Source organism: Colobus angolensis, unplaced genomic scaffold, assembly GCF_000951035.1.
Source record: "Colobus angolensis palliatus isolate OR3802 unplaced genomic scaffold, Cang.pa_1.0 Scaffold247, whole genome shotgun sequence".
Taxonomy (NCBI): domain Eukaryota; kingdom Metazoa; phylum Chordata; class Mammalia; order Primates; family Cercopithecidae; genus Colobus; species Colobus angolensis.
In genome coordinates this window covers 2,904,093-2,920,449 of record NW_012115677.1, presented here as the reverse complement: position 1 = coordinate 2,920,449, position 16,357 = coordinate 2,904,093, and the positions used below count along the sequence as shown (strand labels likewise).

Sequence of the window (16,357 nt, the reverse complement as noted above, 5' to 3'; positions counted from 1 at the left end):
GGATCCACCATAGGCATTTACCATTTCAAGTCCTGAACATACAGTATTTGCAGCAGTGAGTAAACTGCACTAGAGTTCAGTGAATAAACCCATTTTCTCCAAGAATTCCTGAATGTTACAGTATGAAATCCAGAAACATTACGCAGGCTTCTAAACTAAAACATATCCAATGCCTGAAATAATTAAAAACATCTTTACAGTTATAATTCTATTTCTTAAACCTTTTGGGTTGTGGGGTGGAGGTTGTCATGAAGGAGAGGTTATAATTTATAGATAAGTTATTAAAATAACTCTGGTACATTTATAAAGATTTTCTTTTTGTAGTAAATAATTTAGGTCAATGTGGTGACCTCCCATACTCTAATGCTGATTGATTAAAACCTAAAGGGTAAACTGGAGACTCTTTGGCCTGTTAGTCAATAACAAAATGGTTTGTAAAGAAAAGAAAAAATAAATACCATATACAAATAAGTATAACTAGCATTCAAGTCTGTTGCACCTGTGTGTTTTAGTGAAAGGGAGAATGAAACCTGTATGCATTTGACGTGAGCAGGTATTCACACAGCTAGGAAATGGGAAAAGATGGCAGGATGGCAACATCACCTTCTATTGCACATTTAGTTTAAGACTGCACTTTCCATTGAAACACAACTACCCCAATGGCATAGTGTTGTGATGTGTGACAGCTAACGTGATGGATGTCTGCGCAACAGTCCCGAGGTTAGGACGGCCACTCTGCTAGTGTAGCTGAGGAGGCACCTACACTCACCTGCACTATCGGGAGGATGTCACCCAAATGCAACTGGGCAGACCCTTCCCCAACACATGTAAGTCAGCCATGCCAAAAACAAAGGCAACCCAGAAAGTTAAATTAAGGCAATTAAAGAAAAATCCATTTCAACAGTTTTAAATTTGGCTGTGCAAAACAGGAGCCTTAGGCTACGTAACAATATCCACAGTTAAAACTGTAGGGTCGTACTGTGTGTAGTCACTCTGAAATCAGTCCTCAGGGATTGAGCAGGCTTTTAAATCCAAATTGAATTTCTGAGTTGGAAAAAGCAGTTTGGGTACTGTGAAGCTTTTTTTTTTTTTTTAGGCCCCCCCCCCTATGAGTAGCTTTCATTTTCGTTCCACTTTGTGATCCACTGTTTTTTTTCAAGGTTATCAATATACTTTTCATCTTTGATCTCTCGCTCTTCTTTCCGGATCCTTACAGCATGGTATCGGGGAACACTGTCATCGTACCTAGAGCGTTTGAAGAATCCACACTGGAGAAGAGGGAAAGAGAAAGAGAAACCAATTAATCTCACAAAGAAGCAAGTGCAGTAAATGGGAATGTCTAAGCTTTCTGTTCAGCTATGTCTACCTCTGGACTATGGGGAAAAAGACATGGTTTTCTTTTAAGAAAGAACTAAGAGGTTGAAATGAAAGAACAGCCAGTGGGGATCAACGGAAGAGAACAGCTGTAAAACTGGAAGAAACGTCCATTTTCATCTTCTCTTTACATTTTATAACAAATGTAGGCTACCTCTTTACTAACAATTTAAGACTTTATGAAAACAGTGCTTCCATATTTTAAAATAATCACTATATGTAAAAATTCTAATTATCAGATTAGAATATCATTTTAAGAATAATTTTTAAAAGGCATAAACCAAAGATTATTTCATGCCCCTCTCCCACTAATAAAATGCAAATCATGTCACAAGTATTTTACTAATTACTATTTGAATATGCCAGAGTTCCAACAGGTCAATTTAATAATCTTTTTCTCTCCTCTGAGGCTCTAGTACACGTATCACTCCTCTCATTAGCTAGGATGTAATTTATGTTGCCTGGATTTGCAACATAAATTAATTAATTTATGTTTATGCTTCTAATTAAGCTATTTCATTAATAAATCACATAGTAACTGTTTCCTGCAATAAAAATCATATGCTGCATAGGACTTGAGAAGTGTATCACTACAGTGAATTGCAGAGCAGTCCCTAATTTTTCTTCTTTAAATTGTTAATGTGTAATATGTGTGTGTATATATATCGTTTAAATATTCAATCTGATCCAAAGTATATTTTTATTGAGAATATATCTGAAAAAAATTGAGATTAAATTTTTAATGAAATATATTACTTTTCATGAAATGAAAACATTTAATGAAATATATTTACTTTTTTTTAAAAAAAGCGTGTGACTAAAATGCAGTTTTGAAGAATGAGAAATAGTTATTAATAGAATGGTTGATTAATGTGTTTATTATGTGACATCAACAGTAACAGGACTTTTATGCTGAATGATGTTATAAAAATGCCATGGAGCAAGATAAAATTATATGCCTAGTTATCACTAAATCAATAGGCAAAATTTTTGGACCAAATGTTTTGTTTCAGGTCATTTCTACATGGATTGATTTATTATTCTGTGCAAAAAAAAAAAAAAAAAAGCCAAAGTACCTATCTGTTACAAAATATGACTGCTGCCTACCCCATTTAAACAAAGAGGCAAATTAAAGGTGATATGTAAAGCTGAAATGGCAATGTTGTGATTCACTGTGATAGTGCAATGGAAAGGATTACAGGAGTAATTCTGTCCTATAAAATTGTGTAAAATTTTATACACAAAAATTTTAGTTTTGTGTATAAGAACTAAACAACAGAACATCTCAGATTTATGCCCACAATGGTGAAAGAAATCACCAGCAATTCCTATTTCCATAGATTTACAAATAAGAGAAACTTGAATTTAAAATCACCTGAGACCCCAAGGTTGGATAAAATATCTGTATACATGAAATATGGTCAAACTCCATCACAACATATTACAATAAAAACTTTTCAGGGCATTTTTTTGTACTAGAATTTGGTAGATGGAAGGTAACTTTGGTAGAAGATCATCTTCTGAAGTTGGCCATAAAGCCCGTCATGCTGATAACCAGTTTGTTGTAATGGTCTTTGACCTGTAGGAGATATGCAGGAAATGGAAGCTGCATGCTTAGCTAGCAGAAAACGATTCCTGAGCAACAGTAAAAAGCATTCCAAGCCTTCCCCATCACTTTATAGCAAAGAAAACAAAAGGATGACAGTGAGGAAGCCTCACCAAGAGAAACACAACATTTCCAACATGCAACAGGTTAATTAGGCGGTCGACACAGCTTCTGTGAGAAATTCCAAAATGAACAAGAAATCTGGAGCGATTTCTTATGCATCTTTGAATTCCCTAGTAGGATGCTACATACTGAATTAATAACATATGGCAAACTGGGCTACTATGGAGGGCTAAAAGCCTCGTGTGTGTGTACAAAGATTGCAATTTTCTTCATTGCTGTGGGTGATGTTTAACAACAACATAAAATAACTCGCCTTCAATGAAAAACTCTTTGTGCATTTAAAAAAAAAAAACAACTGAGCTTTCAAGTGAAATAAATCCAAGCAAGGCAAGCCAGTGTGGACATTTGGAAACATCTGTTAATGGGACACACACAGCAAGCTGTTGTTCTTAAAGTTAGCTACCACAACCATAGCGGGTCCCACAGCTAGCAATTAAAAAACATTGATCAATTACCAATTACAGAAGTAGATCAATACTATGCATCAGAAGTAAGCCTCTCTTTATCAGATGGCTGAGCATGGATCTCAGCCTTGTGATATGTGGCATCATAATGATCTTTCTTATTTCTCTTGAAGAAACCACACTACAAGGAAGCAAGGTATTTAGTCAATTTTACAGTTTTGTGTATAAGAACTAAACAACAGAACATCTCAGATTTTAATCTGCTTTCTACTTGTGGCTTGTTTATAAACAGACCACTTTTCAGTCAACCAACAGTGAACAGCCACTGCATTGTTTCATTGTCACATTCAATACACCCTTCACCATACATCTCTGGTCAAATATTTATATGGATGACACTAGCCAGCTCATTGATTTTTTTTCCCTTTGTGACAGAAGTCCTGAGGACAAAAATCATTCTAATAGGGAAAACGTGTATACACTGCTGATTGTAGCTTTGGGTAGTTTCTTCCTGCAGGAGAATATGAACTCCCAAAAGAAGCAAAAGACTGACTTTGGCAGTTTGAGACAAAGGTTAGAAAATAAATTCTCTAAGTAAAAGTTAGCACAAATCCAAATAAAATATAGATATACTGTGGGTATTTTTCTGCCTTTTACAGTAAATTTTATGGAACAAATGCCATTTACTTGAGGCCTTTGGATCTATGGGGTGAATCACAATACAAATTCGAATACACCATCATGAAAGAATGATTGCTGTCATTTTCCCAAACTCTGAGCACCATATAACCCTTAAATGGTAGGGACCCCATGCTCCTCAAGTTAAAGTCACTCTAAATGAGTATAAAAGTATAATTCCACTTTCTACTATAATTTCCTTCATTCAGTGATAGAGAACTTTTCCTATTTACTTTTATCTAGTTCATAAGGCCATGGAACTGTCTTTTATAAAATTTAACATGGTCAAATAAAAATCTGAAAAACTGCTTCGTAGTCCAGCAACTCATGAAGGTAAAAGCCTAGATTCACTTTGTACAATATATGGGAGCTGCTGGCCCCATGAGGCTATTCAGATTGAAATTAATTTAAATTACATTTAAAACTCTGTGCTTCAATTGAACCAGCCATATTCCACGTGCTTAACAGCCACACATGACTAATGGCTACCATATTGGATGCTGCAGCTCCAGAACATTTCCATCAGTACAGAGTTTTGTTGGGCAGCTTTCAATAATATGTGCTGGTAAATAGGGTGGGAAGAATGAACCAGGAACCAAGAGGCCTGGTCCTGCCTCCATTGGCAACATTTTTTTTTTTTGGAGACAGAGTCTCGCTCTGTTGCCCAGGCTGGAGAGCAGTGGCATGATCTCGGCTCACTGCAAGCACCGCCTCCCGGGTTGGGTTCACATCATTCTCCTGCCTCAGCCTCCCCAGTAGCTGGGACTACAGGCGCCTGCCACCACGCCCGGCTAATTTTTTGTATATTTAGTAAAGATGGGGTATCATGATGGGGTATCACCATGTTAGCCAGGATGGTCTCAATCTCCTGACCTCGTGATCCGCCCGCCATGGCCTCTCAAAGTGCTGGGATTACAGGCGTGAGCCACTGTGCCCAGTTGGCAACATTCTTAATATCCTTGGTCATGAGCATTTTTGTTAACAAAATGAAGGTGATTAGACCAGCCCAAGGGACTTTTTTTTTTTCCTGCAAACAAAATCCTGTACAGAATCCTGATATTTAAAATGGATACAATCTGAACTGTGGTTGAAGTAGGGATCTCCATCTGTCTAGTTTAGCTTTGCCCTCTACATGGATACACAAAATCCAATTTAAGGGCCACTGAACTGTAGTTCTGACCCTAAAATCCTATGACTTTAACATACTAAATAATTCAGTTAAATAGAAGTATAATGGGTTGTATAAGCTGTCTGTATTTTAGAGTTCCCTTGACAGCCTGGATACTTCAGAGCTTCAAAAAATAAAAACTCCCAAAATAATGAAATCATCTAATCCAATCAACTTATTTAACAGCTGAGGCAAACAGAGGCCCCAGGGAGGTGGAATGATTTGACCAAAATTATGTACAGCTTAGGTTTCTTAACTTTAAATCCACTGCTATCTCACCCTCATTAAAGGCTGCCAGTGCTCTGAAAAAGACCATCCTATGACCTCTTCCAGAAAACAGTGTCATCCTCAAATATCAAACCCCAACTTCAGCTTTTGATATCAAAATAATTTTCAAGGCCAGGTGCAATGGCTCACATCTGTAATTACAACAATTTGGAAGGCCAAGGCACGAAGATAGCTTGAGCCCAGGAGTTGAAGACCAGCCTGGGCAACACAGCAAGGCCTTATCTTTACAAAAAAAAATTTTTAAACTTGCTAGATGTGGTGGCATGTAGTCCCAGCTACTCAGGAGGCCGAGGTGGGAGGACTGCTTGAGCCCAGGAGGTCAAGGCTGCAGTGAGCCGTGATCACGCCACTGCAATCCAGCCTGGGTGACACAGCGAGACCCTGTCTCAAAAAAAAAATTTTTTTTCTTCAAGGCATCTCCTTGAAAAAAATTTTTATATTGACTGGCTATGTTTGCCAGAGGAACCTACTGCCTGAGGTAAACATTAGAGGTAAAACTGGCTGAAACTCCCTACCAGGAGTTTTGTCATGAGCAGATACCAAGCTTCAATCCCATGTCTAGAAGACATCAGAAAATTACCTCAAATTGGCAAAAGTCAGTTGAAAAAAAAAAAAGCAAAAACAGATGCTCAATATTTGCAAGTAAGACTATTTTGAACCCTTATGTATTATATTTTTGGATCCAGCGAAAAGAAAAGGATAGTTTGATCCTAGGGGGTTGCTGGTTCATACAGAACCCTCCAGACCGGGCATGTTTGAGAATCCAAAATTTTTGTCCTTTAAAAAGAGTAATGCACTACATACCTAATGCTACTATAATCAAAATGTTAATATTTCTGCAGTGAAATTAATCATAAAGGATAAAGACTTCGAAGTAGCCTCTCTTTACATCATGTCAGGTTTTATTGCCAAATAAGTCATTATATACCTCAAGGTTTCAGAGGTTTTTGGAACTGCAAATAAGGGACTGTAAGCCTTTATCACTCACTGGGAATAATCTAAAATTTTTAGGTTGTAATCTTTGGGCATTAACAGTTTGTATCCATCTCATATGCAGTTTTTCATAATGTAGATTCTTCACTGGTAGAATCGGGAAGATACTACATTTTATTATAGTCAAAGAGCCAAATTCTAATGAGGAAAATCTTATTGAACCTAGACCTTCCTTATGTTTGATACACGCTATAATGACCCCCCCCTTGAGATAGAGTTATTCATTCATGTCATACTTTTCTACTCCAAATCTAGCTGTAAGCATAACCAACTCCAATGGCTGCTATAAACATTCTTCACAGAAACTGAAATTAGCAGGGATACAGATTCAGGTTATTATGACACCCTAACAATTTGGCTTAGATCCAGACTTCAATCTTAGGTGAAGAAAATGCTAAAGTAATAAAATCTAAATTTGTTATTTGCTAAACATGCTAAATTATGTGTGAGAGACACCAACACTCATTTAAGAAACTCATTATGTACAAATAATATACTTTAAATACAAAATAATCGGTAAATATACAGGTGTTCATGGCAAAATTTTCCTCAAATTTGCTATGTCAAAAGAGTTTCATAATGTTAGAAAAAAGGAAGCAATGAAAAAGAAAACATACTATCAGTGCTGATTCCCATTTTTTCAAACATTAAATAAAGTTTGTTATGAAATTCAAATGCCAGATATGACTTACCTTCCATAGTATAAACACTAATAAAGCAAGCATCAAAATCCCAGCGAGAATAGCCACTAGGATGATCCACCAAGGTACTCCCGAATACTGAGCTACAGTCTTTGAGGGAAACACAGTCACACGAACCTATAGGGCAGAAAAGAAAGCAGCATTACTACATATAGCGGCAAGAGTTCACACCAGGAGTTTATGGTTCTAATTTTGCTTTTGAATATATTTTGGCCAACGCAGCCTGTGAATGGATGAGATGACTTTCTGATGCAAGATCATTTCTCTTAACAGAATATTGCTTCAAGAGACATTGCTTGAAGATCTTTCCCCAGAATCTTGAAAATGCTGGGTTGTATTCTGACAAAGTGGTTACTTTTTTGTTAATTTATCTTTAAAAAACATTATTTTGTTATCAACACAACTGCATAATGAACCCTTATGTATTCATCATCCTGTTGCAGCAATTATCGATACACAGCCAGTCTGTGTATCTATCTAAAGAAATTCCTCTCAAAAAGATACCCAATTAAACAGATCTAACAGCCAATCTGTTCCATCTATCTAACCTGGTATCTTCTTGAGAATAATACCTGTTTTTGGTTTTTTTTTTGGAGACAGGGTCTCACTCTCACTCTGTTGCCTAGGTTGGAGTGCAAGTGGTGTCACCATGGGTCACTGCAGCCTCAACCTCCCAGGCTCAAGTGATCCTCCCACCTCAGCCTCCCAAGTAGCTAGGACTACAGGCGCATGCCACCACGCACAGCTAATTTTTTTAAAAAACGTTTTGTTGAGACAGGGTCTCGCTGTGTTGCTCAGGTTGGTCACAAAGTGCTGGCTTCAAGTGATTCCTGCTTTGACCTCCCAAAGTGCGGGGATCATAAGTATGAGCCACCTCACCTGGCCTATACTTTCTTTTAATTAATTTTCAGCAATGGAAAGAAAAGGGCCAGTTTAGGCACAAGTAGCCAACATTCCTCATTCAAACTTTAAAGATGTTGTGAAATATAAAACTAGGGATGGGGCTGCATGACTGATGGACACCATTTTACCTTTTTCTTAGGATATCACATCCTAAGAAAAGACCTTCATAAACAATAACATTTCCTGAAATGGCTTGGTGCCATCTTCTATAAAAAGGTCTATGAACTGACTAGACCCTGGACCCACTCAGAGGCAGCTTAGCGCTTAAGTTGCTGCTGCTGCTGAGAAGCTTCAACTCTAAACATAGGATAGTTTGCAAATGCCAATTAAATAGAAATAGTGTTTACTCAGAAACCTAAAAAGCGGCTTCTGGCAATTCCAACAACTCAGTTACATGGGTTTAGAATGCAAATGAACTTTTGTGATACCAGGAACTATTTTTCAAAGCATGCTAAAGACCTGGTGATTACTGTGAACATGATTTTGTAAACTACACTGATTAGAGATCTACTGGTTTGAAGTTTCTGATATTTCTGAATTAAGAGAATGTAAAATAAAGGGAAACAAAACTCAGGGGGAGCATTTAACTTCTGAGGAGCATTTTCAGTCAAATATTCTATGTCTGTATTGAACCCTGGATGCTGCTATGTCTACACGGTGCTTTGATACTTCTATGCAGTGGTGTTTTCCTTTAAAAAAATCTCTCATCAAAGTACTTCCCTTTCCACTTCTAGGAAACAGTTTCTCAACCTCACCTGACTTACAGAAAATACTTAAAAGCAGTAAAACTGCTTTTCTTTAAACATTCAATAGACAGCAACCACATCTTGAGATTTAGCCAATTATACTGACGGTAACAGGCAGGCATAAAACACCTTTATCAGCCACCATGTTTCCTGTTATGCTCTAAGTGAGGTTTTCTACAAGCTCTGAGCCCCAAGGTGGCCTCATGGCTCACTTCCCCTCTGCTTCCCTCGCCTGACAAAGAAGAGGTTACTGGGTTCAGCACAGGGACATCCACAAAGAAGGGAAGAAGAAAACAGCCACAGACCAGTGAAGCAATAGAATAGTTATGTGGTTGGTAAGCTGACTACAATGAAACAAACCAAATAGATGATTTCAATTAGCCTAAACTGTATCTTTTTTAACTTTGTTGCCCTATTATCTAACACAAGGAAGGCATACAGTGTGTCCTTAGGGCAAGGTGGTCATGTGAAAGGGCCATCCTCATTTGTAAGAATAAGTTCCAGTAAATCTGGAAGTGGAGAGTGGAAACTGGTCTTCAGCAAGGGCAATCAGCTTTATTATAATGACACTGTGCACAAGTGTCTTTACAACAGCTGACATAGGGGAAAGCCACCCCCATAAATGGCTGGGATCCAACATTGCAACAAATGAGCAAAGTACTTTTTGATTTTGCAGCCTGAAGTGGCAGGGTGGATGGGAATCCAGCAGAAGCTCTAAGCCCCAGGCCTGGCACCATTCACAGCAGAACTTCCACATGTTGTTAAACAACTCACTGGGCATCAAAGACTGAGGACGAAAGTCAGGGACTGGGTTGGGTACATATTTAAAGGGCAGATGTGCTCTGTGGTTCTGGAGGGCGAGAGGCCATTCAGGAAGATTTTATTGGTTTGCTTAAACTGTCAACTGAAGGTTTTTTTGGTTTTGTTTCTGTTTTTGGCATGACAGTCATTCTCCAGCTGGGATTGAGAACAAGGGGGAGCTGGCCATAGAGCCAGGTGACCAAAGATGGGAGACAAAGGGCGGGCTGTGATTCCTAGAGCTCCAAGCCTTGTTCTGTCTTGTTACACCAACTGTTACTGATGAATAGGTGAGCAGAAACTACTGTAGAACTTTACAACTCCAAAAATAATTTCTTACCTTTGGTTTCATTACAATGTAGTTATTTCCATGGGAATGACACACACCTGTGAAGCTCATCCACCATGTGCCCATAAGGGGAAGAGAGATATAAGCTCTGTTGATGCATTAAATTTGATTACCAGTGGGCAGTGCTTAGACCACATTAGCTTGTCAACTGCCAAAATACCTTCTCTAAATTACTCTGTAATGTAATTTAGAGTAATGTAACCCACTATTCTCACTGAACTTCAGTACAGGAAGTCACCCAATGAAAACAAAAGATAGTTTTGTATCTTTTACAAAACTATCTATTAAGGACATCATTCACTCTTGGTGTTTCTCATATAAGAAGCCATCTTATAAAAGGATCCATATCTTAAGTTCTCTGAATTTAGAGCCAAAAGGGAAAATCTTATTCCCCTGAAGAATTACGCACTTTTTATGGTCATTTAAAAAATATATTTGACAGCTTGGATACTCTCAACTTGCTTCTTTAGGGTAAGTGGAGACATATAAATACAACCAATAAACAATCCACCTCAACTTCCTTGGCTAATTTGACAATGTTTTCCTGGTTCTGTCTCCTACAGCATGACATTCTTAACAAATGACACTGTATCTTACCCAACTTTGCTTCTCTAGCATTTAGCACAGGGAAGGCATACATGTGCCTTTCATAGGTGTTTATTAACAAGATGGATTTAATTTAATTGATGCTAAAATATAGCATGGCTTACCTGGCTCAATTATGTGACTTCTGCTCTCCCTGACTTCATTATAATAGTGTCCTAATTTAAAAGTGTTTTTTATTGTTTGTTTTGAGACAGGGTCTCACTCTGTTGTCCTGGCTGGAGTGTAGTGGCGCAATCTTGGCTCACTGCAGCCTTGACTTCCTGAGCTGAGGTGATCCTCTTACCTCAACCTCCCAAGTAGCTGGGAATACAGGCATGTGCCACCCCACCTGGTTAATTTTTGTATTTTTTTTGTAGAGATGGGGTTTTGCTGTGTTACCCAGGCTGGTCTCCAACTCCTGGGCTCAAGCAATCCGCCTGCCTTGGGCTCCCAAAGTTTAACTGCGTTTTATTAAAAGGTAAACACAAAACTCTTGAAATTGGTTGGGTTATAAAGAAACAAAGTTTGGTTTTTTTTTTTTTTTTCGCTTTTTTAAGCCAAATTAAGCTCAGATCTTCATGCCCAGAAAAACTACAGCTTAAACTACTAAAGAAATGTGCAGATATGACATCTGAGCTATTGTATTGTATTCTGAGAAAACAGAAACGGTATCAGAAGACTAGAAGTTAAGAAAATGTCTCAATTTTCAAAAGACATGGGTTCTACATATGAGACCAGTAACTCATTCACAAATCTACCAATTTGTGAAGATATCAATTCCCATTGGGAGGCATGAGTTCTCCAAGCTCTAAGAACATAAAATGCCCAAGATAACCTCATTTTCATTTGTGACCCAGTCATTAGACTGGATACCGGGGCCCCCAGTTCCATCATCTTCCAGAAGAGAGCACTTGAAAAGGAGACATCAGACCCAAGGTCTAGTCTCAGCTCTACTTGCTGGTAGAGTGACCCTGAGGGGGAGATATCTTTCCTTGGATTCAGTTTTCTTATCTAAATTTGAGATTTGGGGACCAAGTGTCACAAAGTCAAAGAACAGAAGCCCTGAAGTCAGACAATTATGGGTTTCAATCAAGGGTCTCAAATTATATCCCCTCTCTGAGTCTGCTTCCTTATTTGTAAAATGAGTACAGTGTCTACCCTTGGCATTCTTCTGAAGTTTAAATGATAGAGTATAAAGTATCTAGTAAGTTGTAGACACTTTATTAAGGCTTCACTAACGTTAGTCCCTTCCCTGTAAAGTGTTCTCTGTCTAGCTCTGAAATCTCAGTGGTTTTCCGAGTTGCTGATTTACAGTTATAGAAAGCTATACCTGCTGCCTTTATAGATGCAGAGAAAATATCCTTAGGGAAGGTGTGGTTTATCTGAAAGTCCCTTATGATGCCTGTTGATATGCCCTGGAGAGACCGGGACAGTGCTGGTTGATACCATTTATCCCAGCAGCTTTCCCAGTACAGCATTTTTCTCAGGCAAATGTATCCTGAGGCTGGGTGCAGTGGCTCACACCTAGAATCCTAGCATTTTGGGAGGCTGAGGCAGTCGGACTGCTTGAGCCCAGGAGTTAAAGACCAGCCCGGGCAACATGGGGAGACTCTGGCTATACAAAAAACTGAAAAATTAGTTGGGCGTGGTGGCATGCCTGTGGTCCCAGCTACTCAGGAGGTGAGACAGGAAGATTGCTTGAACCCAGGCATTCAAGGCTGCAGTGAGCCGTGTTTGAGCCACTGCACTCCAGCCTGGGTAACAGAGAGCAAGACTCCATCTCAAAAAATTAAATAACAAAAATGTATTCTTGTTTGGATAACAAATTGTAAGGACCACTATATTTCAGAAAACAGAATGATTGGGGAGGCTCTCTGAATTTTCAGCTAGTTAAATGACTGAAGCCAGCACATTTCCGTAAGTAGACTAGCAGATTAAGAGCAGTAATTCACAGTATTTCTTTCTCCAGTCTCTTTTGCAAAATATTCCCATTCACGATTCCCACCATGACATGCAGTCATTCTGCCTCAAGATCTTTATACAAGTCCCTGTGGGTTCTAGACTCCCACAGGGAACCCTTCACTATTGGTTCACTGCAAGGTTCTACGACTAGTCCTGTTCAACATATTTGTCATTACCTGGATGAAGAGAGAGAACATGCTTCTCAGTTTTTAAAACTTTCAGGGATAGAAAGTTGAGAAAGCAAATGATGAAGCCAGATGCAAAGTTACTTTGCAAACTGAAACAATGGACCGAAAGCAAATCACATAAGATGTAAGGATACACTTAAAGGCATACATTTATTTTTTTACAAATAGCTCAAGGACAGGATACTGGAAACACAGCTTGACAACAAATTCTCATGAAAACACCTGGAAGTTTCGGTAGAACACTAACAAAAATAGCAGCTGCTAGAAATTCAAACATGCTGCTCAGCAATGGTTTGAAAAACCAAATTTTAGGTAGGTGTGACAGAAGTGTGCTGCCGAGATGCTGAGAGGTAAAGGCCCCAGGGTAAGTGGGACAAGCAGACCCCACCTTAGCTGCTCTGTCCACGTGGGAGTCACATTGCCCAGGAAGAGAGAGGCCAGGAGCTGGTTGGGCTGTGCCCAATGTGACACACAACTCAAGAGCTGGGTGCGTAAGCTCTGAGAAGAATAAGAGACATCCAAGGAGGCATGACCATTTCCTTCAATTATTTGAGAGGCTGCTCCGTGGTCAAGAGACAGAACTTATTTTAGACTTGTTTGAGGGACATAACCAGGGACCTACTTTACAAGGTTCAGTTCAAGATTCAGCTATGAAGAGATCTTTTCTAATAATTACAGCTGGCCATGGCATGGGCCATCACTGGGGCATTACACCAATGGCTGCAGCATTGGAGATGGTAGAAGATACAGGTTTCTAGAGGGCTGTGAGGTATATACCCTTCTTTCAATTGAGCCAATAGTTCTCAAACCTACCATGGGCACTGCTGAACTGGATGACCCTAGATTTACTTCTTTTTTTCTAATGATTCTATTAAAATACAGCTTGTAGTGCCAGTACCTTAAGACACTATTTTCTCCGTAATGGGGCTATGAGGGAAAGGAGCACGAAAGCACTTCAGGACATGAGTGTGGGGTACAAGGAAGAGAGACCTGTTCTGAACCTGAATGAAGCTGGGGAACCTCTCACCTGAGTGCCTGCATTTGGCAGCTTGATATTTTCGGCAGCAGCAGTCACATCAATGAAGGCTCGCACGAGAATGTCCAGGTAGTTCAGTTTGGAATATTCCTGTTTGGAGATGGTTAATGAATGCATTAGGGAAGTGAGAAGTGTCCTAGGCAGAGGCAAATTAATTCCATGGGACAGCCTCACGCCAAGGTCGTACCTCTAGAAATGTGCTGTTCCATAATCTCGAGCGCAAAATAAGAGACGCCTTGCTGTCCAGCCCTCGCAGTGGGCATCTGATGTTCACACAGTTCACATTCACGCTACAGTTCTAGAGAGAAAAGGAAGAATGGTCATCAAAAGACATTGTTGAAGAAGTCCTTCCCCTCATCCTCTCAAATATTCACAGCTCTTGAAAAATACTTACAAGAGTCTGGTATTTTCTTTCAGCAAATAAAGAAAATTTTCTGCTATCATCTATCTGTTTTTCAGTAATTTCTCGTTTCTTTCTTGAGTTGTGAGACTCCTAAAAAAAATCATATCCAAAGTAGTTCCAATGTACATAATTCTTTGTTGCTACCATACAAGCCTCTTGAGCATACCCTCCTGAACACTACCAGATTCACATAATCAACAATATTTGCCTCTCTCCTGCCAAAGGCACAGAAATAAGCGTAAAACCAGCAAGTATTATCACTCTAAATTCAAGTTGATTGATTTACTCATAGGACTAAGTAATTCATTCCCACTCTGACCTAAAAACTCAGAGAAAAAGAAATATGCTTTCTTTGTTTCTCTGTATTCCCACCAAACTGTGGGCATACTGAGATCAGAGATCAAATATTCCTGTATCGCTAGCCTCCAGCTGTTTCTAAAACATGGTGGTCAGCACATCTTGAAGGAATAAGTGATACTCAAGAACAGAGAAAGAAGCAAAAAGACCCATTAGATAGCTCATTCAGAGCAGAGCAATGAAAACGAAGCCATACAAGAACTTTCAAAATTGCATTTTCCTTATATAGCAAAGATTAGTAATAATGGATTATCTTGATTTTTAACATTGATGAGTAGAAGATCATGCTAAGCCACCAACTCTGATCACTGACCATACCCAGTCACCTTAGAATTTAAAATAAAAGAAATAAACACGCAAACCTTCATCGAACTGGAACAGAAATGATAGGCCAGTTATCTAAGCATGGAGCAGTATAGAGAGGGGTTAAGAGTACAGGCTTTGACATCAGGCAGAGCAGGGCTTGAATGTGGAATCTGTCTCTTAACACCTGAGTGGCTGAGAGAGTTACTTGCTCTCTGAATCTTAATGTCCTCATCTGTGAAATGGTGGGGATAATGAAACTCCCTCATAGGCCCATCCAGAGAATGAAATGAGAAAATGCAAACAAAATGCTTAGCATAGTTCCTGAGACACAATAAGTACACAATAATTACTATTTTAAAAATAAGCATAAAAAGCTTTCAAGGTTACTTGCTAAGATGCCATTATCTTTTCCAATGAGTCTGGTTCTACTTGGAGTGAACACTGGCTGGCCCCTGGGTAATAGCCACTACTATTACCCAGGAGCATCCCCCAGTTCTCCTTATTATGTAACATACTGCATCATGACGAGACGTCAGAAAATGCCATTTGCCTCAGCAAACACTGAATGACTCTGCCTTATGTACTATAATGGTCACTAACCAGCAAAAATGCCTCAGCCTGCCTCAGTTACTCAACTAGAAGAGAGAAATTGTGACAACCAAAGAAAAAATCCACCTGCCAGAATGCCAGTTTCCTAAGGACAGTAATGATTTCTCCCCAAAAAGTGAGTTTCTCTAATTTGCATTTATGGAGACATTAGATAAATCTACCAACATACCTTGAGGTTCAGGAAGTTTATCTCCTTTTGTGGCTCACAAGTTATCTTTTCCAATCCTTTGGATTCTACTTTCACCAAATAAAGCAACCATTTGCCATTGCTAATTTCTTTTGGCCACTGAATGTTCAAGGTTGCTGTGCCGAGGTTTTTAAGAGGTTTACCTAAGTTAATTACCTGTTAGAAAATAATACACATTATCTCAGTCTAATCTTCTCAATGTAAATTTAAGTAGCAGCTCCTATTACCAAGAGAAAGAAGCTAAAATATCTAGCATAATCCTATAATAAAAGCACAGGCTCCAAAAATGGACTATAGATAGGGCATTCAAAATAAAGACTTGTACCTAAAGATTTTTATAAATAAAAACAAAAAGGTCAAAGGACAAACGATAGCTAACTCATTCTAGGAACAACTGCTGTATGCAACAGAATCAGCCGTGTAGATATACCATGTTCTCAACATATGCCCCGGGAAAATCATGTGTGGATTTGTGAACTACCCTGTAACCACCCTGCTTGGCCAATGACAAGGCCTGGGCCAAGGCAGTGTACCAACAACCTGCTTCTGGAAAACCCCATCTACTGCAAAAATGAAGCTGTCTCTGTCCCAGA

The 16,357-nt window shown here is 38.9% G+C and overlaps 1 protein-coding gene across 1 annotated transcript in view; it reads right to left on the bottom strand.

The window, feature by feature from the left end:
• Nucleotides 1–322: 322 nt before the first annotated feature.
• Nucleotides 323–16,357, bottom strand: part of ITGA6 (integrin, alpha 6) — a 78,894-nt gene continuing 62,859 nt past the window's right edge. Inside the window, exons 21-27 of the mRNA XM_011945955.1 lie at nt 15,747–15,920; nt 14,297–14,395; nt 14,090–14,200; nt 13,894–13,992; nt 7,327–7,452; nt 3,559–3,688; nt 323–1,268 (exon numbers count right to left, since the gene is read on the bottom strand). Coding sequence (XP_011801345.1) covers nt 3,581–3,688; nt 7,327–7,452; nt 13,894–13,992; nt 14,090–14,200; nt 14,297–14,395; nt 15,747–15,920 — 717 coding nt within the window. The 3' untranslated portion in view covers nt 323–1,268; nt 3,559–3,580. The remainder of the gene's footprint in view (nt 1,269–3,558; nt 3,689–7,326; nt 7,453–13,893; nt 13,993–14,089; nt 14,201–14,296; nt 14,396–15,746; nt 15,921–16,357) is intronic.